This window comes from Pagrus major, chromosome 6 (assembly GCF_040436345.1).
Source record: "Pagrus major chromosome 6, Pma_NU_1.0".
NCBI classification, from domain to species: Eukaryota; Metazoa; Chordata; class Actinopteri; order Spariformes; family Sparidae; genus Pagrus; species Pagrus major.
In genome coordinates, this window is record NC_133220.1 from 18904878 (window position 1) to 18926686 (window position 21809).

At 40.8% G+C, this 21809-nt stretch overlaps 2 protein-coding genes across 2 annotated transcripts in view; one reads left to right on the top strand and one right to left on the bottom strand.

Annotated features, from left to right (window-relative positions):
- cacna1da (calcium channel, voltage-dependent, L type, alpha 1D subunit, a) overlaps window positions 1–12712 on the top strand; it is a 66964-nt gene extending 54252 nt beyond the window's left edge. Inside the window, exons 32-49 of the mRNA XM_073467837.1 lie at window positions 606–638; window positions 1577–1705; window positions 2399–2464; window positions 2552–2643; window positions 2813–2972; window positions 3823–3950; window positions 4052–4148; window positions 4259–4361; window positions 4499–4600; window positions 6027–6160; window positions 6979–7095; window positions 7452–7840; window positions 9009–9035; window positions 9702–9830; window positions 9945–10084; window positions 11641–11747; window positions 11974–12291; window positions 12407–12712. Coding sequence (XP_073323938.1) covers window positions 606–638; window positions 1577–1705; window positions 2399–2464; window positions 2552–2643; window positions 2813–2972; window positions 3823–3950; window positions 4052–4148; window positions 4259–4361; window positions 4499–4600; window positions 6027–6160; window positions 6979–7095; window positions 7452–7840; window positions 9009–9035; window positions 9702–9830; window positions 9945–10084; window positions 11641–11747; window positions 11974–12291; window positions 12407–12712 — 2577 coding nt within the window. The remainder of the gene's footprint in view (window positions 1–605; window positions 639–1576; window positions 1706–2398; window positions 2465–2551; window positions 2644–2812; window positions 2973–3822; window positions 3951–4051; window positions 4149–4258; window positions 4362–4498; window positions 4601–6026; window positions 6161–6978; window positions 7096–7451; window positions 7841–9008; window positions 9036–9701; window positions 9831–9944; window positions 10085–11640; window positions 11748–11973; window positions 12292–12406) is intronic.
- A 3146-nt stretch (window positions 12713–15858) lies between these two features.
- On the bottom strand, window positions 15859–19921 carry LOC140998656 (parapinopsin-like). The gene is made up of 4 exons (XM_073469005.1): window positions 19591–19921; window positions 19054–19382; window positions 17246–17488; window positions 15859–15972 (listed from the first exon to the last, which is right to left on the bottom strand). The coding sequence occupies exons 1-4, from the start codon at window positions 19919–19921 to the stop codon at window positions 15859–15861; spliced, it is 1017 nt and encodes a 338-aa protein (XP_073325106.1).
- Between the last annotated feature and the right edge of the window lie 1888 nt (window positions 19922–21809).

Below are 21809 nucleotides of genomic sequence, written 5' to 3' on the forward strand. Positions count from 1 at the left end.
AAAAAAAAAAAATCAAAATACTTGGTTCACATTAAATCATTGCCACCCAGAGGAGACAAACAGTCCACCATGAGTCAAGGCTCTGTAAGGATAGCAGCCGGCGCTTTTATCATGACATGACTTCACATCATTTGTTACGTCAGTCGAGTCGACTTCTCATTCACATCTCCTAAAGCTCAGCAGAGACATCTCAACCATACAGTCCATTTAATCCCGTCAGTAATGACCATCACACCGGGGGAGTGATAAAGTTGTGTGCCAGTCTTACATGTTACTAAGTTATTAAGTAAGTTTATGTTGTTCGTCAGCCTGACATGCAAGCCCTACATAGAGAATGTAAAGCTGTAAACCTGTTGTGTGGCAGTCCTTTAAAGTGTTTAGATAATGTTTGATGTGTGTACATAGACAGTGATACATGAATGTGTGTCTTTGTCATAGTGAAACGATAAGACAGTTTTGTCCCGTCAATGAGACGAGTAGTGACTCTGTTCTGTCTACGTCTTGACTGAGACTTTTCAAATGTAATGTTTACATGTTTGGCCCAATGTGTGTGTGAGACCAGCGGTCTCTGTGCAAGTCATTAATACAGGTCTTTGATTTTAAAGCCAACGGAGACTCCTCAGGTGGATGAGCTGGGGGTAAGATGCTCCACCCCCCCTCCTCTTTAGGGCTATGTTTAGATCTGCATTTCTTTGTTTGGTATTTTTTCTTCATCTCCTATGATCTACTGCTTATTTCTATTTGATTTATTTCCTCATGGTAAGGTTTCCATTTCTGTATTTTTTTTCCTCATTTGTTTTGTTTGTTCATTTCCACAAAAAAAAAAAGAAAAATTTGCTTCATAATCCTAAATGTTATTTCTAAGGAGAGTGTGTCACTCAAACGTGATGCTGTGTGTCCTGTTAGGTGGGAGCGGTTTAAGGCCGCTCCCCACGTTTGTACTGTTGACACAGCTACATGGTCTCTGCCATCATTCTTGCGTGGGGTAGTGACCTATGGATGACCCCTGGGATCAGGTCACCCAGCTCTGACCTGTGAACCTCCTGGCCGACCCGCTCGGGTTGGCCCCACTGTGACTCCGCATGCAGTGACTCTGGACTGAGGGTGCCATGCTTGTGCAGATGTGTCCTGTCAAGTATGGCAAGGTTTTCTCCAGCATGCTTGCCTCCTTGCTTCCTCCCCTGTAGGTCTGTACAGTGACAGGGCTCCTGACAGTGCTTTGGACGCAGACTAAGAGAAACATATCAGCTGCAGCTACACTGTTTTACAGACTCTGCTCCATTGGGTTTCGACCAGAAATTGCCTAAAATCTACAGGCTTGTATATGCTGTAGTAAAACCTGCACTTTGAACATCTAAAAGATGTCACCGCTACATCAGAAAACTAATCCATGCTCAAATTCAGTGCTCTAAACATGCGGATGTAAAGATGCAGTGCTGCTGTCTCAGCCCATATGTATCTGGCTCTGGGGTCTCACTTCAGACCTCATCATCCCGTAAAGCACAGCCAGATGCTCTGTGTTCACTACGTACATCATTACCCTCCTGTCCTCTGACTCTGCACTGATTCTCCACAGAACACGGAGGACAGCGCTCGCATCTCCATCACCTTCTTCCGTCTGTTTCGAGTCATGCGGCTGGTCAAGCTCCTCAGCAGAGGGGAGGGCATTCGCACCCTGCTTTGGACTTTCATCAAATCCTTTCAGGTGAGGCGTAGTAAAGTCAGTCAGTCAGTGACTGTTGGACATTTTAAAGATATAATATGTTAGATGTTGTAGAGTTTTGCAGAGAAATCCAGTCTGTGAATGCGACTGTCGTAATGTTGGAGTCTCCTCAGACAGATTTTCATCAGCAATGGTGGTTTTTTAGTGGTGTTTACCACCATCGAAGCAAGTTTGACTACTTGATCATGTTTGTTTATTTGTGTTACTTGCCATAGTGTTTATTTGCCCCCAGCCAGATTACTTTACCATACATTAGCCGAAAGCTAGCGGGCAACAACACGCAAAAGGGTGAGTGTATCTGCTGCGTATTTGCATTTACGCCTCACACGCCCCTCGGTAACGTTGTCTTCATGGAGTACACTTCCCTCCGGCTCCAGTTTGCAGTCGCATAACAGCACATAAACACCCGACCATGGAGGTCACCTGTGCAAATGGGAATGAAGATAAATCCACTTTTTAATCCCAAAAATTAAAAATTAATCTCTGAGCTTCCCTCCCGTCACTAAACAGGTCTGAATCAGAGCAGCAGTGACTCAGAGTGTTTATGCCTCCAGAAGATCTGGCTCTACATCCTCCTCAGAGGGAACACTCTGAAAATGTCCCTCGCGGCAGAAAGTACATATTGTGCAAAGTCGCTCATGTTTATCTACTTTCTTTCCTCTCTTTTGCCCGAAGGCTCTGCCATATGTTGCTCTCCTGATAGCCATGCTGTTCTTCATCTACGCTGTCATCGGCATGCAGGTTGGTAACTACATGTGACAGAAAATATTTTTCCTCTGTTTTTGTAAGGCTGCAGTTAACTTCATGTGTGTAATACTTGTGCTTCAGGTGTTTGGAAAGGTGGCTATGGTGGACGGGACGCACATCAACAGAAACAACAACTTCCAGACCTTCCCTCAGGCTGTGCTCCTTCTCTTCAGGTGTGTAGGATTTAGGGAAATTATACTTTTTGCGGGAAAACATCAGACACACATTCCATGCAGACTATTCGTATGTATGTCTCAATACATACTGGAGGGGATCTTTAAGTTTTTGTGGGTTACCTTTCGAGTGATTTATTTGTGTCTATCTTGCTCGTCTGTTTCCCAGATGTGCCACCGGAGAGGCGTGGCAGGAGATCATGTTAGCCTGCATGCCGGGGAAGCTGTGTGACCCGGAGTCCGACTACAACCCCGGCGAAGAGATGACGTGTGGCAGTGGATTTGCAATAGTTTACTTCATCACCTTCTACATGCTCTGCGCCTTCTTGGTACACACAAACATGAAACAGTGTTTGGCTTAATACTAATTATTTAGCTCTACATATTTGGTCATGCACCACCAAGGCAACACTACAGATATTCGGAAAACAAAATAGTTTCCAATAATTAGAGGACTAAACAAAGTGGCAGTGCGAAATTTTGAAAAATTACAATACACAATAACATGCTCAATAATAATCTGTAATCAGTGTGAATGTGAGAGCAACAAGCAAGACTCATCATCCTTTGCAGAAAAGTACAGCGTGGTCACCACTCATGCCAAAAAAATGATCTAGTCTGTAACGCTCATGGAAAAGCACATAACAATGACCTTTTGTTACAATTCACAGCTCTTTCTGAAGTGGCTGATAGCCAGCTTTTATACTTTCTATCTGCTGTTGCCATACTTGCCAACCTTGAGACCTCAAAGAAGGAATTAAAGTCGCTTTCCTTTAAAATTATACAAAAGAAATGGGAATTCTTCTCTCCGGGGTGTCTGAAGTTTGTACAAATATTCTTTCTCCTCTTCATTTCTTTGTCAGTCTCTCACTGACTGAGGAGGACAAGGCGCAACATTACAGCAGACTACAGGCTGTACAGTGCCAGAAACTGATGAGAACTTATGATAACTAAAAAGGCAAAAAGTGTGAAATTTGTTCTTAAATCGGGAGAAATACGGGAGAATTGTGACCCCAGCTAGCAAACTGGGAGAGGGCAATAAAGTCTCCTGGGATAATCTGAAGTGTTGACAAGTATGGCTACAGTTCAAAAACTACAAATGTTCCGTGTCTAGTGATTGTGCTTAATAAGATGAGACTAAGCAAATGTATGTAAGACAGCTTTCTTGTGCCCGGCTAGATTATCAATCTGTTTGTGGCCGTCATCATGGACAACTTTGACTATCTGACACGTGATTGGTCCATTCTTGGTCCACACCACCTCGATGAATTCAAGAGAATTTGGTCAGAGTACGACCCAGAGGCAAAGTATGTGCTGTATTATCTCCAGTATCCAAAAGAATTACATTTTTTGTCTTTCACTTAGTCATAGCGTCTTACGTCTGTTTTTTCATCTTTTCTTCGTACAGGGGCAGAATTAAACATCTGGATGTTGTGACACTCCTTCGTCGTATCCAGCCTCCTCTGGGCTTCGGCAAACTGTGTCCTCACAGAGTCGCTTGCAAGGTCTCTGCTCCTCCCTTCTTTTGTTATCTAATTTTCAAAATGCACAATATTGATCATTAAGCCGACCTGTTCTACCATGTTAAAGGCCTCTATCTGCTCTCCTCTCTCAGAGGCTGGTAGCCATGAACATGCCTCTGAACAGTGACGGCACAGTCATGTTTAACGCCACTTTGTTTGCACTGGTGCGCACCGCCCTGAAGATCAAAACAGAAGGTACGAGCTTCACTAAAAAATACTGATGCATTCACTGAACATTCTCCGTTACCTGTAATTACGAGCTCGCCTGGATTTAAAATGGCTGTGAACTGGAGTGCTGGTTTCTCAGGGACGTTTGTGTCCCTGTGGTGCAGGTAATCTAGAGCAGGCCAACGAAGAGCTGAGAGCCGTCATCAAGAAAATCTGGAAGAGAACCAGCATGAAGCTGCTGGATCAAGTGGTGCCCCCTGCTGGTGGTTAGTGGAACCGACCTGTGTCTTTCAATGAAATTACATTTAGTCCTTCTGTTACAGTTTGACACACACACCACGCTAGAGCAGCTTAAATCGCACACACACCATATGCTGCCCACATGCTGTTTGCATAAAATTACAGGAAGCTCCTTCATAACTATATCCTTAAATAAAAACTCACACACACACACACATTCTCACTCAGAGGTAAAGCTGTATCATGCTGTTTCTGCTCTGCTCATGTTCTCCTGGTTGCCCCCTCAGCAGTGTGTCTCTTTATCCATGTGTGTGTTTGATCCGGCCCTGGATGCTGATGGAGGCCACCGACTGTCCGCTGGGCTTTGGGCTTGCATGGCCGTATAGACCACAGTGCAAGAGCATGCTCTCTGTCTTTCTCACTAATCTCTCTGTCTCTCTCCTTCTTTACCTGCCTCTCCCCTCTCTGACTCTCTCGTTTGTCTCTTTTCTCACCGCTTGAGCTTCGACAGCTTATTCTTCTCACACTCTTATATCTCTGTATCCAAATCTCTGAAGCACTTCAGAATATTCTGAAGCAGTTCTGTTTTAGGGTGGTGGCATGGAACTAGTGTTGCCTCTCTCTCCGATCTCTGTCCCCAGCGTGCTTGTTCAAAGTGATTCAGACCCCTGCTTCAGAATGATTCTCACACAAACACTCTAATCAAATGGGCCAAAGATTATGAAGAACATTTCCTTAAAAAGCGCAATATTCCCAGGCTAGCACACATCATATAAAACAAAGGCATACATGAGCACAAAGGTGAATTAATGCAAACATACTGACATGTTTGATGCATACTGTAGATCTGCTTGCTTGCATGTGCTAAAGTAGTAAATTAAATGGCATTCTCAGACATTTTCCAAAATAGTTTGGTTCATACACTTAAAATAAATTCTCAAAGATTAATGTTTGTTTAGGATTAATGTTATCTAAAATATTGCAGCTAACTGAAAAGTAGCATTATTTTCTAATCGTACTGTGTGTTTATTCTATTTGACCTGAATTCTGCTCATCTGTCCTCTCCATCAGTAGTCCAACATTACAGTAGAAGTAGTCATTTTTCATACAAACATACATATAAAGTAAAAGATCTAACTTTTCATGCACAATAACAACACAAGGAGTTTGATCTTCTGTTCTTTTTGAAACACAGCGAAGGATATCAGGTGGTGCACACCGAGGTACAGTATATACACCATCAAGATGGATGTATATAATTTGGATTTAAATCTTTTGGGGTTGATTGGGGTTGAAGAGTGCCTCACATGTCTGCAGTCCAAAGGTGATGGACCTGCATTTTTTTGAAGGAGGATGGACGAGGGAGGAGAAGAGTCTCTCCTTCTCTCTCCCACGGTGCTGTGTGTAGTGACCTGCTGACACAGGAAGCATTTGTGTGGTCTGTTCACTCAGATGATGAGGTAACCGTGGGGAAGTTCTATGCCACCTTCCTGATACAGGACTACTTTAGGAAATTCAAGAAACGTAAAGAGGAAGGCCTGGTGGGTGCTCACCCCTCCCAGAACAACACGGCGATCGCTTTGCAGGTGAGTCTCACGGTGTCTGTGTGTTTCTTACTGAGAGAGAGGAGAGCTTGACACTGTGTGGAAATATATGAGCGTTGTTATTTTGTTTTTGTCTTTGTGCATTTCATTCAAATATCATCAAGTGTGCTAATGTTATGGTTTATGATCCAGCAGGTTGTTCATGATCTTGGTGTACAGTATGAATCTGTGATTTATATGTTTCCAGTGTGAACTTGTTATTCGTGTCTCTGCGTCTTTGAATATCATCAATGTTGATGTTAAGCGTGTGTCATCGTCTCCAGCCATCACTTCATGTGTTTTCTGTGCATCACAGTTCACTCATCCATTCATGAAATTCACATGCAAAGCTTGTTGCCATTTCTGTTACCTTATTATGTACGATATATGGCTACAACATATCACCATATATCTTTATCCAACAGTAAACAGCTTTTCGGTTCATTTATAATGACATTTTTGTGTACGTTATGCTAATTTGGTTAAGTACACCTACAAAACAGAGGAAAGGATGAAAAAACAGTTGTTTACAGCATACACTGCAGCATATGTGAGACAAGCACAGCTGGATGCCACACAAGACATTTCAGCTAAGTAATCCTCACAGCTGGTTGCTTTCAGGAGAGCACATCTGTCTGTCTGTGTGTTCTCATCTCTCACAGTCCGTCAGTACTGTAAATGTCAGTATCCCAGCACAGGTGTGTGTATGCCCAGTATGTGTGGTGGTTGTGACTGTATGATGTCAGATTTTTCCTGCTGTGAGTTGTAAGATGAAGTTCCCCCCGCTGTAGCATTTAGCCCTCTTATTGTCATGGTTACAGGCCGGCCTTCGCACGCTGCATGATATTGGGCCCGAAATTCGCCGAGCGATATCATGTGATCTGCAGGATGACGAGCTAGTAGACTTTATTCCTGAGGAAGACGAGGAAATTTATAGGGTAACTGATTTAATTTTACATGACAGGAGGAATGTTACATTTGAATATTGTGCTTGTTAAGTTACTTAATGTTAATCAGCTAAATATGTAGTAGATGTTCTGTCTTTATTTTGCTACAATATGTAGCTTTTTGTTCATTTTGGCTTCCTTTGTTTTTCCTTCATTTCAATTCCAACAAACTACAAACAATGCATTCATTTTGCTCACTTCATGCGCCATGAAACCAGCTTCTGAACTTAATTTTGCTCATACAGTTTCTGAAAAGAAAACCAGACTTAACATCAATAGCACATTTGTTCTGCTGCTTTGTACGAAGTCGAAGCCCTGGTGGTTTTACTTTGAGCGTTCCTTCGCAGCGTAATGGCGGACTCTTCGGGAACCATCTCATGAACGGTGGTCATCGGCGATCCAACGGCCATCAGACCAACGCCACACAGCGACCTCTACAGGTGCAGCCTCCGCCTCACTACGCCCACATGGAGCAGCCGGTGGGACGTCTGTCTCGAGCCAATGCAATGTCCCACCCCAACCACCATCACCACCACCACCACCATCACCACCGCCACCACAACTCCTACGGCAAGTCTCCCAAATCCACCAACATCAACCTCAACAATGCCAACGTGTCCAGTCTGCCCAACGGAGGACACCACCGTTACTACGAACACGCACCTCCCAATGGCTACCCAGGTCATCGCAGCTCCTACTACGACTACGACAAGCCCCGGACACCCCAGGGTCAAAGGTATCCACACAATGAGCGTCAGCCTTTTTTTCCTACCCAGAAATGGTTCAAATAATCGATGTAGAATGAGATCTCTGAGCACATTTTTGTTGATGGTCTTCTTGTTCCCAACCTTGCCAAATGTAGAAATTAAAGTCCCATCGCATCAAGATATTTCCCAAGTAGCCACGATGCTGTAGCTGTAACACTGAAGGCAAAACAGATCACTGACACTGACAACTGACACTACGAACACTAGATAAGCCTGTTGTTGTCACCTTTTCTCTTGCTGGGATTTAGTTGTTTTAATGCCAGGGTTCACAAGTTCCCTCCAAAACTATTAGGAGTTAGGAGATAACCTAAAATACTTAATACTTACTCAAAAAATACTGTAGGTGATAGAATAAAAATAATTCATATAGATTTGATAACATATGACAGTACGTTTAGGAGTTTCAGAGTTTATAGATTATGGATTCCCCTTTAATTGTTTGGCCGTAACTTCAGCAGGAAGATAACAAAAAAAAGCAACTGCAGAAGTTTTAAAATGTATTTCTTGTTACTCTGCTCAGCCTGTATGACAGCACATAACTGAAGAAATTTTAATAACACTGGTATTACTTTCTATGCCTCGAGTGCTTGCTGTAATGAAAAGACCTGTGCACATTATCTGTTGCATAAGTATGTTTGTTCCACAGGCAGGACCCAGCTTCTTATCAAACCTTCCCGTTTCACAAACCTTTATTGTAAACCCTTCACTTCATAATGGATCACCAGCCTACTTTCATACTGACAGTTAATTTCATAAGTGACCAGAAGAACACTTATCTCCTGGATTCTCATGCTCTGTTCAGTCAGCCCGCTCCAGTGTTGGTATCCAGTTTTTCTTTAGCACCCAATACGTTAGGGGGACAATTTCATTGCTGCCACTTTACGAAAGAGAAACGGTTTTTAGTTTGCTTCTTATCAGAAAAAGAGAAAATGGAATTGTCAACCAACACTGGAGTCGACGTCCGCCATCACACTCTGTCCTCCTCATACATATATATGAGAATGCTGTATATGATTCATATACTGTATGATATATATGTGTCACGCTCTCTCCGCCCTTTTCTCTGTGTTCTCTCCTCCCTTCTCCTTCCTAACCGAAATGCTTTCTCTCAACCCATCCCTCTGCTTTCTTGGACAGAAGGCGCTACTATGAGACCTATGTTAGGTATGTTTTTCTAGGTTTGGCTCCAGCAGTATGTCTCCACAGCAAAAGCAGGACTTTATCTTTATGTTTATTTGTTTCATTTTGACTTGATTTTGGATCAGTGAATGGTTGCATCCTTGCTAAGTCAGTGTTATGTGCTATATGCTGGCCAGCCATTTGTCAGGTTACCAGCTGCTTCTGTTATGATGCAGTTGTGTCAATGCTTTAAAGTGAAAGGAGAAATAATGTGAATGTTAGTGGCCAGCATATCGCTGAGAGCAGCCCTGCTTTATGCATGTGTCAAAGTGACGTGCTTGCTTTGAAGAAGGACCCAGATGCTCGAAAACAAGGAAGTGTATGAGAATGTTTATCAAAGTCTCACTGCTAGTCACCATCATAGTTTTACACTTAATTCACCTCATGATCCTTAACCATCAGTGTTTTAATTAATGTAGTGAAGGACCTCAAAGTGGATGGGATGTTTAGATGACAGAGTGATGCTCTTCAACCTTAAACTTGCTGCCTGCTGTCTTGGTCTGGCTGTGGTTAATATTTATAAGGGTGGTCAGTTGCATCGCTGACCCCTGGAGGCTTGCGTCTGCATGGCAGTGCATGGCCCTATTCCAGTAACCCGTCTGAACAGCAGCGTGTGCACGCTCTGACCCCTGTGCTCTCACCTCTCGTCAGGTCCCGAGGCGTGGATGGACGCCACCCCACCATCCGCAGGGAGGAGGAGTTTGATGAAGACCGCTTCTCCGGGGAGTATTACAGCGGAGAGGAGTTTTATGAAGATGACAGCATGCTGTCAGGGGACAGGTAGGAGTCTGTCAGACTGCCTGCTGAGTTCATGTAGAGATCGTTTGTGCCACTTTAGCCTGCTTAGATCATAAAACATAGATAAACAAAGATGTTTTTGTGTATTGTTGACAGGTATCAGAACAGTGACACAGAGTATGAGACTCCCAAAGGTTACCATCACCCTGACAGTTACTATGACGATGACGAGCAGCCTCTCTACCGAGACTCTCATAGGTCGCCAAAGAGACGGCTGCTTCCTGCCACACCTCAAGGTAACTACATCCTGCAGCATGAGTTACATGTGAATTGTTCATTTGTCAACACAGATATTTCTGATTATTATTCCATTATTATAGGTTTTTCTGTAATTTATGTTTAAATACGCAAATGAGACATTATCTAGTTAAAATAAGCTAATTTGCAGAAATTTCCACAACAGAAATCTGAACACTGGATGAGCCAGGTTCAAAATTCTTATTTCCTTTTGTTGACATATAAGGGTCAAAAGTTCTGACTGAACAGTGGATATCTCTTTTTATTACTCCATAAATACATACATACCAGCCATAAAAAATCATTTTCGTCATGGTTTTATCAAAAAAATGTATACAAATCGGGCTACGATAAATATATGAACAACCCCCTCTGTAACTACTACTATACTACTACTCACTACTATAGATAGTTATAAAACAGTAAAGTTTTCTGTATGTAAGTGCTACTGAAGTAGAGATTTTCTGCCTCAGAATATGAGAAAAACAAACATTTTGAGAAAACAAACTTTAAAGATGTGTATTGTGACAAAAAAAAATGTTGAAAGTGGTAAACATTTGAACTATTCCTTTAAAAGCTTTCTGATATTTAAGATTAGATGAAATATGCAAGTGGTGCTATCTAATTAAATATGCACACACATTTATAAACATCCAGAACAGATATCTGAACTAAAAAAAACACCTAAATGTGTATTTCTGATGTTTTCTAGTCTGAAAGACGACCTGTTATGGAAGCAAAATAGCCAAAATCTCAACTTGTAGTTGGATTCAAAATATCTTTTCCAATGGAGTCCTGGCCACAAAAGCAGCATAAAAAGTGACATCAAGACAATGATTTTACCAGTGTTCAGTAACAAGACACATTCAGTGGTCAAATAGTCAAATAGTGTTTTTTTTATCTTCCATACTTATCAAATAATCAAGTTTGAGGTTTCTCTGCAGCTCACACCAAGATGAAGGTGCAAAAGCTTTAAAAACACTTTGACCAAAGACGTTGTGGGTTCGAGAAATGACATAGAATCATCGAATCAGTGACAAAGTAGTAGTGCAGCATGGTACACTGAATCCTACATTATCAAAGAAGGTGAATTTGCATGAGTATATAAAATATCACCACATACAATTGATGAATAAAATGTTCCTTGATATATATTTTTCCCTGCCCCAAAAGAAAAACAGCATTTGTTTCTAGGATAGAAACCAAACTTCATCCTGAGCTCGAGGTGATTTCTAAAAGACAGATTTTCTTCAAGGGAAAAAACCCAAATTGAGACTCGTATTATCACCTTATCATTTAAAGTAACATTCTGGTTGGTGCGAGTGCATTTTAAAAACAACAGGCTGTAGGCTAGCTATAAACAAACACTAGACCATGCAGCTAAGGGTAAAATAAGTCACCAGTACTGAATGTACTTGTACCAAAACATTTAACACTCACTGTATGATTCACCCACTCATCCAGTTTCTCATCCTTCGAGCTGTTTTTGCAACGTTGCATGCTATCAAAGTTTCCTGCATGAGGTCACTCACTGGTCCCCTCCTGACTCGTTCAGGTAACAGGAGACCATCCTTCAACTTTGAGTGTCTGCGCAGACAAAGTAGCCAGGACGAGCTTCCACATCAGCGCACCGCTCTACCACTGCACCTTATGCAGCACCAGGTAACACAAGCACATGTCTCACCTGTACTGTTTGCTCACTTAGATTGTTTTAAACACTCTTTGGATCTATTTTATCACTTTCCTCTCTCTCTAAATTGAAAAAGTCTTTTCCGATTTCCATGTGTGCACACATCCTCCCTGAGTAGCAGGCAGTAGTTGTTAGTCACAGAGTAGTACAAGAAAAATGCGGCCGAGTATAATGTTTGTGTCTCTCCTGACTCATCAGGTTATGGCTGTAGCAGGCCTGGACTCCAGCAGAGCCCACCGCCTCTCCCCGACCCGCTCTACCCGCTCCTGGGCCACTCCCCCTGCCACCCCGGCCAGTAAAGACCAGTCACCGTACTACACCCCTCTCATCCGTGTGGACCACCCACATAGGGGGAGTGCTGCTAGCAGCCAAGTGTCGGTGCGTAAGAGCTCCTGGTACACGGACGACCCCGAGTTCTCCCAGAGGACATACTCGCCGGTCCACCTGCAGGTGCCACCTGAGTACCACAACCAGTACCACCAGAAGAGAGGCAGCGCCACCAGCCTTGTGGAAGCGGTGAGTTTGAGGCTTGGCTTGATCCCACAGGCACATTTTTAGATTAATGCTACAGAAAAGTGAAAGCAAGAAAAGTAAAACAAGATAAGTAACACATATTTCCTCTGTCGAGCAGGTTTTGATATCAGAAGGACTTGGGAGATACGCCAAGGACCCCAAGTTCGTCGCAGCCACAAAGCACGAGATAGCAGATGCGTGTGAGATGACAATAGATGAGATGGAGAGCGCAGCCAGCCACCTGCTGAATGGAGGGATAACCCCGGCCATCAACGGGGTCAACGTGTTCCCCATTCTGACTCCTAGGGACTATGAACTGCAGGACACGGCAGCCAGCTACAGTGACGAGGAGCCAGAGACAGAACCGAGAGCTCCCTATGAGGAGGACCTGGCAGATGAGATGATCTGCATCACAACTTTATAGCAGTGGCTGGAGAAATCTGCAAACTAGAAACCTTGACAGACTAAATACGTGAAAATTTAAAAAAAAAAGAAATGCATCTGTTGGCTCTGACCAAAAGAAGTGCCTTTTACATTGAAGAGAAAAGGCATATAGACGAGAGACACATTAGTCCTGTTCATTTAATTGTTCTCCACCTGCCAGCAAAGGAAGTCACAGCAAAGAGCCAGACACCATTCCTGCTGAGCACAGAGGGACTGACTGCACCCTCCTGTCAGAGGAGGTGACACACAGGTTCAGCCTGCAGCCAATCAGAGATGAGGACATTGATGCCAGTGAAAGATGGACCAAGTGGCAAAGGTGTGAGATACTCTCTCGGGCGGGTCTCTAAGGGTGATGACAATCAGATGTACGATGTCATTACCTCGGTCACTTTATTAAGGTTTGGCATATCATGCAAGATTTCAATGCAAGCAAAGAAAGGCATATCTCCTCCCATAGTCGTTAGTCTAACTTGATCCCTTTGTTGTTTGAACAGACCGTTAAATGATCGATACAGCTGAGTCAAAAAGTGAAGAGCACCTGTAGAGTTGTACCAGATTATGCAGGAACTAGCTGTCCTACTTATAGCATCATTCAACTTGAGATATGTTCTTTTGAAGCGACAAAAGCATTTGTGATAAATGCACTAGCAGGCAGGTTATTTTAAACTTTTAGAATAGCCTGATTAATATTTCATAGTTGATATGCTGTAAATTGTATTATATAACAAAAGAAACTTTGTAAAGAGATATTCTATATTTTGTAATTATGTATCATTTAAAAGATCAGCAATATGGACCCTTGTGACTCCTGTTATTCTATAAAAGCAGACTTGCATTATTTTATTAGATACAAGATTCTGATATTCATTTGCCTTTTATTTTTTTTGCTAATATGCACCCTTTATTTTGCCTATAAAAACAGCATTTTTAAGAGGTTCTGCTTGTGTGACAACACTACTGCACAAGATATGCAAATGGCTTTGATTTCTTAGCATAGAGGTACATGTGTTACTTCATTCTACCAACACCAGTTGCATAAGGTTAAGCCCCCTTTAAAGGAGCATTTTTAGAAGGCGAGCCTCCAGGATCCAGTGCTGAAATTTTATACAGATGTGATAAACATTTGTTTGCATATTTTGTGCAGGGCATGCACAAGAATTTAAAATGCATAGTGCATTAACAATGCTGCTTTTTTAGTTGGTTTCAGAGTCAAACCTAGGTTTCGTCAGCCCCTACTGAAATGCCTTTTTGCTGCTGAAAGGAAGAAAAACTGATAGCTGGTGATAACAGGGATAAATTCATACTTCTCATAGCTTGTGCTGGGATTTTCCATGACATACTCTTCGTTGATCATGGTGTAATTCCATTAAACCTTTGTACTGAATCTTGGCAATCACATCTCAGCCTTCATGTAGTGTGTGTGAGGCCTCGGAGCCTGTGGTGGCAGGAGACACACGCACACATCCAAAGGTCAGAAACGGTCCAACGTGTGTTGTAGGTTTAAGGACAGAGGGTGTCCTGGTGTCAGGATGCTGGAGAGAGGCTAAGCAATACTAACCCCCCGCCCCTTTCTCTCTCAGCCTGCCTGGTTCCTGCATACAGTATACCTCGTTAGGCAACGGTGACAACATATCATTGTCTCAACTTACCTGTCTGTCACAGTGTCCCACAGTGAAGTCTTTGAGAGGGATTAGGTAGGATTGAACCTGGACGTCGTGTGTTTCCCCTTAATCATATTTATTAATGAGATGAGGAGGGAAAAACTAATGGATGCATAAAAAGGAACAAGTGAAGCCCAAAGGTTTGAACAACAAAATATCTTTTGATCAATTATCAAGTACGGACACTGGATTCGATAAACTGAGGTGGGCTTTTTCAGGCGTTACCATGGAGAATTAGCACCAAGGATGTTTAGGGTTAATGTGATCTGTTGTTCATGAGTGTTTGATTTGTAGGCGAGTGCGTCCTGTACTCTAATTCAACCGAATACTGTCATGAAAATGTAGGTTTTCCATTTTGTGTGCACATTGAAAGGGCTCTTTGAATTGTTTGTGAGTATAAAAAAAATGTGTTCTAGTCCTTTTGTTGATGACTGTCATATAAAAGGACCAATGCACATAACAGGCACATTGTACTATTCGTAGCAATTACAGTACTGATGAACTGAAGATATGCATTATTTTGTAAACACTTTTAAAAGTTGTGTTAAACTAAAGATGAAAAAGAACTTACTTTTACCTCATGTCAGGGATTCCTGAGAAAAGAAAATAAAGATTTGGTTCAGTCTATACCAATGGTATTTAAATATTAGCACATAGCTGTTTGTCTTTGCACAAGTAACTGTATAGTGCTTTTGTTTCTCCTTTTTCTAAACAGATTTGTGTATTAAGGTGAGACAATTTTGTACTTTTTGTGACTGTGTGTATGGTTTAGTGGAATCTATATTTGTCATTTACACCTCACCTTACAATGCTGGGAATGAAAGAGTATTAAAAAATATTTTCAAGGTGCACTGTTTCTCTGTTTGCGGGTAGGGGGGAAAAAATGAAACGCTGAAGTACCAGTTTACAGAGAAACACATATTGATTTGAACGTTTCTATTAGTTTTCTTCATATTGTTATGATTCTAATTACTATTACAAATATTAATGTTCTGAAAGCTGTATTAAAATAGAAGATAATGTAAAATATGTACAAAAGTATGGAAAGACCCATGGTAATGTTCTCTACTTGAAAGTCTTGATATTTGCTCCTTAATGTTTTTATTCAGTAAACATCATTTCTCTTAGTAGCAAATGCTTTACTATAACCTTCTAGGTTTTGTATCAATACATTTTTTTGTATTTTTCATTTTATTTTGGCCTTGACTTTATTTGAATCGATACTGATATTTTATTTTCTATTGATCATCATTGAATAAACTTATGCTGAATTACTGTTTCTCATTTATTTGTATTCTGTTTTCAGCACCGTGTCTTCGCCCACAACATTAAAACATCTCACAAACATTCAAACATCGCAGTCATAGTTTCACAGATGGTGACAAAAAGGATGTGTACACTGAACCATCAGGCAAAAAGCTTTTTAATGGATTGTTGCAGGTGTGTGTGTGTGTGTGTGTACATTTCAGGAAGGCATCACTTTGTTTGATGCCTCCGTGGTCGTCACCATGTCTGATTCTTCGTCCTCCAGCAGGGGCTCTCTCCCACACAGCAGGAACGGCACTGCGTATTTACGGAACTGCAGAAAACACAATGAGCCGGAGCGTGAAACATTCAGCCAACACAAAGTATTGTTTGAGGTGTATTAACAAACATTCAGACATCATTCTCAGCTGGTACAAGATGTATTATTCTGCATACAAACATTCAAATCATATAAATTACATACGCTATGTAATAAAGTAATAAAAAGAAAACCAATGATCAACAATAACTTTGTTTATAACACCCATCAAAAATAAATAGTATTTTATAATTGATAGTTATTTCACTGTTAACAAACAGATGCTTTATAATACATACATTTAGCAATTGCTAAGGTTTATAAACATCTATTGCAGCTTTTTAACGGCAATCTAAATGTTTACAGATGAACTGCACATTATTTATTAACCATTTACAAAGAATTTAAAACATCAGTTGCAATTTTACAATAGCACTTGGTTGATAAATGGTTTATAAAGCATTTCATTGTTTGTCAACAGTGAAATAACTATTCATTAAATTTTAATTAACTATAAAAATACCATTTATTGATGAGTGTAATTATAAAGTGATTTTATAATCTTAAAAGATATTGCAGATTGAGACCAATAACTTAAAAATGGTAACGCTTTTCTTTAACATCCTTTATTTAGCATTTATAAGCAGTTAGTGAACATTTAATATATGATTTATAACACACTATAATATCATTCTGAGCAGAAATTTTTATACGTCTGGAGAAGTTGTAATTGGTGACAAATACTGTACATTAATAACAACATGCCCTTAAAACTGCTTACAACTACATTTGTGGTAAATAATTTAATAAATGTTGATGTAAGACTTATAAATGCCCTTTCAGCTGCTCACAATGACATTATCGTGTTATAAATTCCTGATTAAATGTTTATGTAGTGCTTAAATGCTTAAGGCAGTTCAAGTAAAGCGTTCAGGGGACTCAAACTACTTTTTATTATACAGTAATGTACATAGTCTTTGTTTTTCGTTAGTCTTAGAAAAATGTGAATAAAAAATTGTAATATTTACAATAAAGAGTAAATAAGAGTTATTCTTACGTTTAAATGTGGTTAGTGTAATTAGTTTACCCCCAATTATAACAGTACTGCTAACCCACATTCCTGTACAGACTTTATCTTTTCTAAAACGTCTTTCAATACCACAAGATGGTGCCGACGTCCCAAAACAGCTCAGTATTTTAAAGCTGATACTCACCAAGCTGAGCTCCCACAATGATTTCATCTCATCTGACTGAATTCAGATATTATCTGCGTGTGGTGTCACAGTACCTGTTTGTTAAGGTAGATGTAGATAATGGGATTGTACACAGTGCTGCTCTTGGCCAGGTAAACTGGCACTGTGCCCACCAGCGGGTGAATCTCCACATCAGGGTCATAGACCATCAGCATGGCCAGGCTGGCGTAAGGCATCCAACTGATCAGAAAAGTCAGGACCATCAGGACCACCATGGACGCCACCTTCATCTCTCCTTTAGCTACTGCACCACCTTCCACACAGGCCATCTTTGTCACCTGGAGCACAGAATATAAATAGTTAAGAGGTCCATAGGCCTCCTCGTGCCATATTTTGTTTTCTTTTTAACCTTATATAACCAGAAATATTCCCATTGAGATTCAAAATCTCTTTTACAAGGGAGCCCGTGTAAACAAGCAAGAAAACAGACTTAAAACAACTGCATGTAACATCAAACAATAAATTAAGAGTGTTCAGTAACAGGATGTGTATTTAGTAGTCAATAGTAGCTCAAACCAAGACAAGGGTGCAAAAACTTAAAAAGCACTTTCACCAAAGACAGTACAGGACTGCAAAGTGTCAGGTCCTAACTGACAGGATGCCACTATCGCATGTCATGACCTTAATCTCTCCTTTTGTCTCTGGCCCTCTGCATACACAGTGTGCTGTGAACACAGCACAGGAAAAATGGAAACTTGCAATTTTGCCAAAAGCAAATACTGAACTATGTACACTGAAAATAAATACAAAGATATAAAAACAAACCTCCTACTCAAGTATCATTGAAATGTGCTTAAAGTCTAAAAAAAAAAAAAAAAAAAAGTACTCATATGATGCATCAAGTGAGCAGCATTTTACTGTTGTAAATGCCCACAGTGGAGTTGATGTTAAATATCCAGTTAGGTAGTTTAGTTGTGAGGTTCTGGTTCTGATCTTTTGTTCACATATTACACACTTTGTGACTTTTGTGTTTTTACTATTTTCTAAATCAGCCCAGTCGCCAGAATAAAATGATGGCAGTTCATGTTTCTGTAAACCGCTGATGCGTTCAAACTTGTATGACATGCCATATTGAAACATATCATATCACATTCACATTTGTAAGTGTGACATCACTGGACCTTGGGACAAGTTCCAGTCGTGTTTGTGGTGACAAAATACTGATATTTTTGACAGGAACTTGAGCCATCTGCGGCTGTGTTTGTGGTGACAAAACTGGGTTTTCTAACAAGACTTCTGGACATCTCCGGCCATGTTAAAACAGATATTTTAAGCCAAAACATGATGTTCTCCTAACCCTAACCAAGTGGGGTTTGTGCCTAAACCTAAACAGAGCATCAACACACTGTTGAGACAAGAGAAACATTTAAAACTGAACCAACCGTAATGTAAAGTTGCAACATAAAGAAACATAAAGTTTTAACTTATCTGTGGTTTTTGCAGAAACACACTTTGCCAACATTTATTCTGGCGATTGGGTGGTCAAATTTGAATGAATACAATTGATCTAACATTCTGTCACATGGTCCTTTCAAGTTGCAGCTTATTTACCTTGTTTCTTATGTTATATTAGGATTTAATTTAGTCATTTATTGTTACATCTCTCAGCTTAATTTTATTCTTTTTGCACCTTTGTCCTTTTGCCTTTCTTGCTTGGCCCCACTGTCAGGGGCAACATTGCTTTTTTTGTAGTCACAATTTCATCTGTAACAATTCACTGTATCTTATGAACTTAACAAATGTTTTTTTAGCGTGCAAAAAAAAAGTACAAGTGCCCCAGTAGTAGTTACAGTAGTAACTTTCCACCACTGCGTATGATGAAGCCAAATGTATGAATGCTCACCTGGTGCAACGTCCACATCAGCTTGGTGTAGGATGCTATGATAATGGCAAAGGGAGCAGCAAAGCACACTGCAAAGTAAGCCAGGATGTAGGAGACGTTATAAGGGTCTCGGCTGTGCCAGTCCGGTGCGCAGGACGTCCCGACACCCTCCAGCTCGTACCTACCCCATCCAAACAGGGGGGGTAAGTTCCATGTGAGGGACCACAGCCAGGATAAGGTGATACCTCCGAAGGCGTGCTGTTTTTGGAAGGTCATCTGCCCCAGCGGCTTACATATGACAAACATCCTCTCCACTGCGATCAGAGCGACCGTGCACAGAGAGGTGATGCCTTCAGGGAGAGCAGAGTCAGTGTCTACTTACTGAAAAATGTGAATGAATATCAGACTATACAGTGAGGAAATGTGTCATCCTATTAAAGTTTGTTATGAAACTAAATGAAAACGTCACATTTTACATAAGAAAAGATATTCATGTTGTACTATAATTGAGCAGTTATAAAACAACTGAATCCAATCTGTGCACCTCTTTTCACTCACCAAACAAGGACACTGCAAAGCCCTCCATCACACAGCCTGTTCTTCCCAGGGAGAAGTACCCCTGGGCGTTGTTGACCACAGACAGCACCCCTCCGGTCATGGCTGTGCCCAGGTCAGCCACAGCCATGTTCACCAGAGCATAGTTGAGCGGCTGCCTCAGCTGCTTGTGCATGAGGGACACAATGATCACTGTGGCGTTGAGTATGATGGCCGGACCGGTGAAAAGAGCCATGATGATGGAGAGGATGATGAAGCCGGTGCGTGACAGAGGGGGCTCCCCATGTGGGCCCAGGTAGGAGGAAGCATTTGGGTAAAAAACAGATGGCTGCATGGATGCAAAGCTTTAGAAAATGCTCAGGTTCCTTTCTTCTTGTCCTGGAGCTTCTGGACGATCAATATGTCGCTACCCAAGTGTGACAGCTGAGATTAGATGCCCCGAGTCTGAGGATAAGTCCTCCAGATCGGGGCTAAGAATAATTCCTCCAAATGATGATCCTTGATCCTTCACCTTTTGCTTGATTGTAAATGCACTTAAACAGGATGACTCCACAGTGCTTCTCCCCAGGATCAGTCCACTAAGCAAGTGTTAAAGACACAATAAACTCTGTGACCACTCCTACCTCCCAGAGGATAGAGGGACTGCTGGTTTAGCTTTCTGAGAACTACTCAGAGGATGTGTCATAACTTAAAGTAACTACAGTAAAGACTGATGACTGCTGATGATCTCTTCCTGGTTCTTTCTCCTATTTTCTATGTCTTTCTTTCCTTTATCCTCCTTCTTGCATTCCTTACACAAACCAGGTGTCAGTGGAAGTCTAAACAGGTAAATAGGTGTTGCCAACAAAATAAAAGTGACAATGTTGTTATTCCTTCTTGGAGCCAGTGAGGAGTGTTGCTGCTGGGTTGTGAACAAACTGCAGTTGAGACAAGGAATGGCTAACAGGTTGTGATATTTGGAGCACATTTGGAGAACACACTGGGTGATTTTAAAAATAAAATATTTTAAACACAAACAAGGAGAATAAATGACAAATTCAGTGATTTAAACCTGCTGTAAAGCATTATTTTTCTGAGCAAATATTCATTTCTTAATCAATGACATGACAAACGCAACTAGACAGGAAAAACTTAATTTGGCATTTATTATTTGAGATACTTGAATATACTTTGGTGCACACTTGATTGTATTTTATTAGTCTTAGCTTCACTTGTGGTCGACAAAAATGCTGCGAAAATGCCCTCTTGGATGACCCTATGATAAAACATGATAAAGTGTCCTCTATTGTGCCCTTCCAACAGACCATTGGCAATAAAGAATAAAGATATTTGTCCTCCAGTGACGGGGATGGAGATGGATTTTTTAGCATGTAAAACTACAGTTTGTTTGTTGGTCAGACTGTAAATGACACCTTGATTTTCCATGAGTTTTCCTTGAGTTTGTGTGAACACTCCATCATGCAGCTTAAAGGTATCTTTACACATTTTTATCGGATCTTGGGGCTTACAGAACTACATACCTTATTAAAGCTGATAATGTTTTGGTTTGGTCACCAAGCAGGGATTAAAATGGTACAAACATACATCAAACCCGGTATGCAGCTCGTACACCTGATTATATATATCGTTCAGCCCTCATCAACGTGGCAACATTGCAGTTATTGTTGCTGTTTACACGGCAACGTACACTTTTTATGTGACATAAATTAAAACTCCTGGTGAATCTCTGCAAAAGACTGAACATAATTCACTTAAAAACAATAACTTCAAGTATTTAATTACATGTAAATTTTCCATCTGATGTAAAGTGTCACATTTAATGCAAAGCTTTTTTATCATGTTGAGTCAATGTGTATAATTTAAATAACTAGACGTGTGATTTATTACAGGAGACAAAACAGCTAATTTGAAATGCATTACTTTTGTGTATAACACTTGAATAATAAACACTGACTCCACATAGTGGCGTAAAGACTTTGCATTAAATGTGACACTTTACATTGAACTCATAAAATTGCAATAAAATGTGATGGAAAATGTACATATGATTAAAACACTTCAAGTGTATGAACTTGCTGTGAGGTGTTTTGGTATGTTGTCTATCCCCTGCAGTGTTACAATTCAAACAAAATACATTTTCTGCACTGCATACGAATGAAAACCTTAGATAAGATTTGTCCTCAAATGTGTGTGAACAGCTTTCCCTTTCTATTTAGGGATGT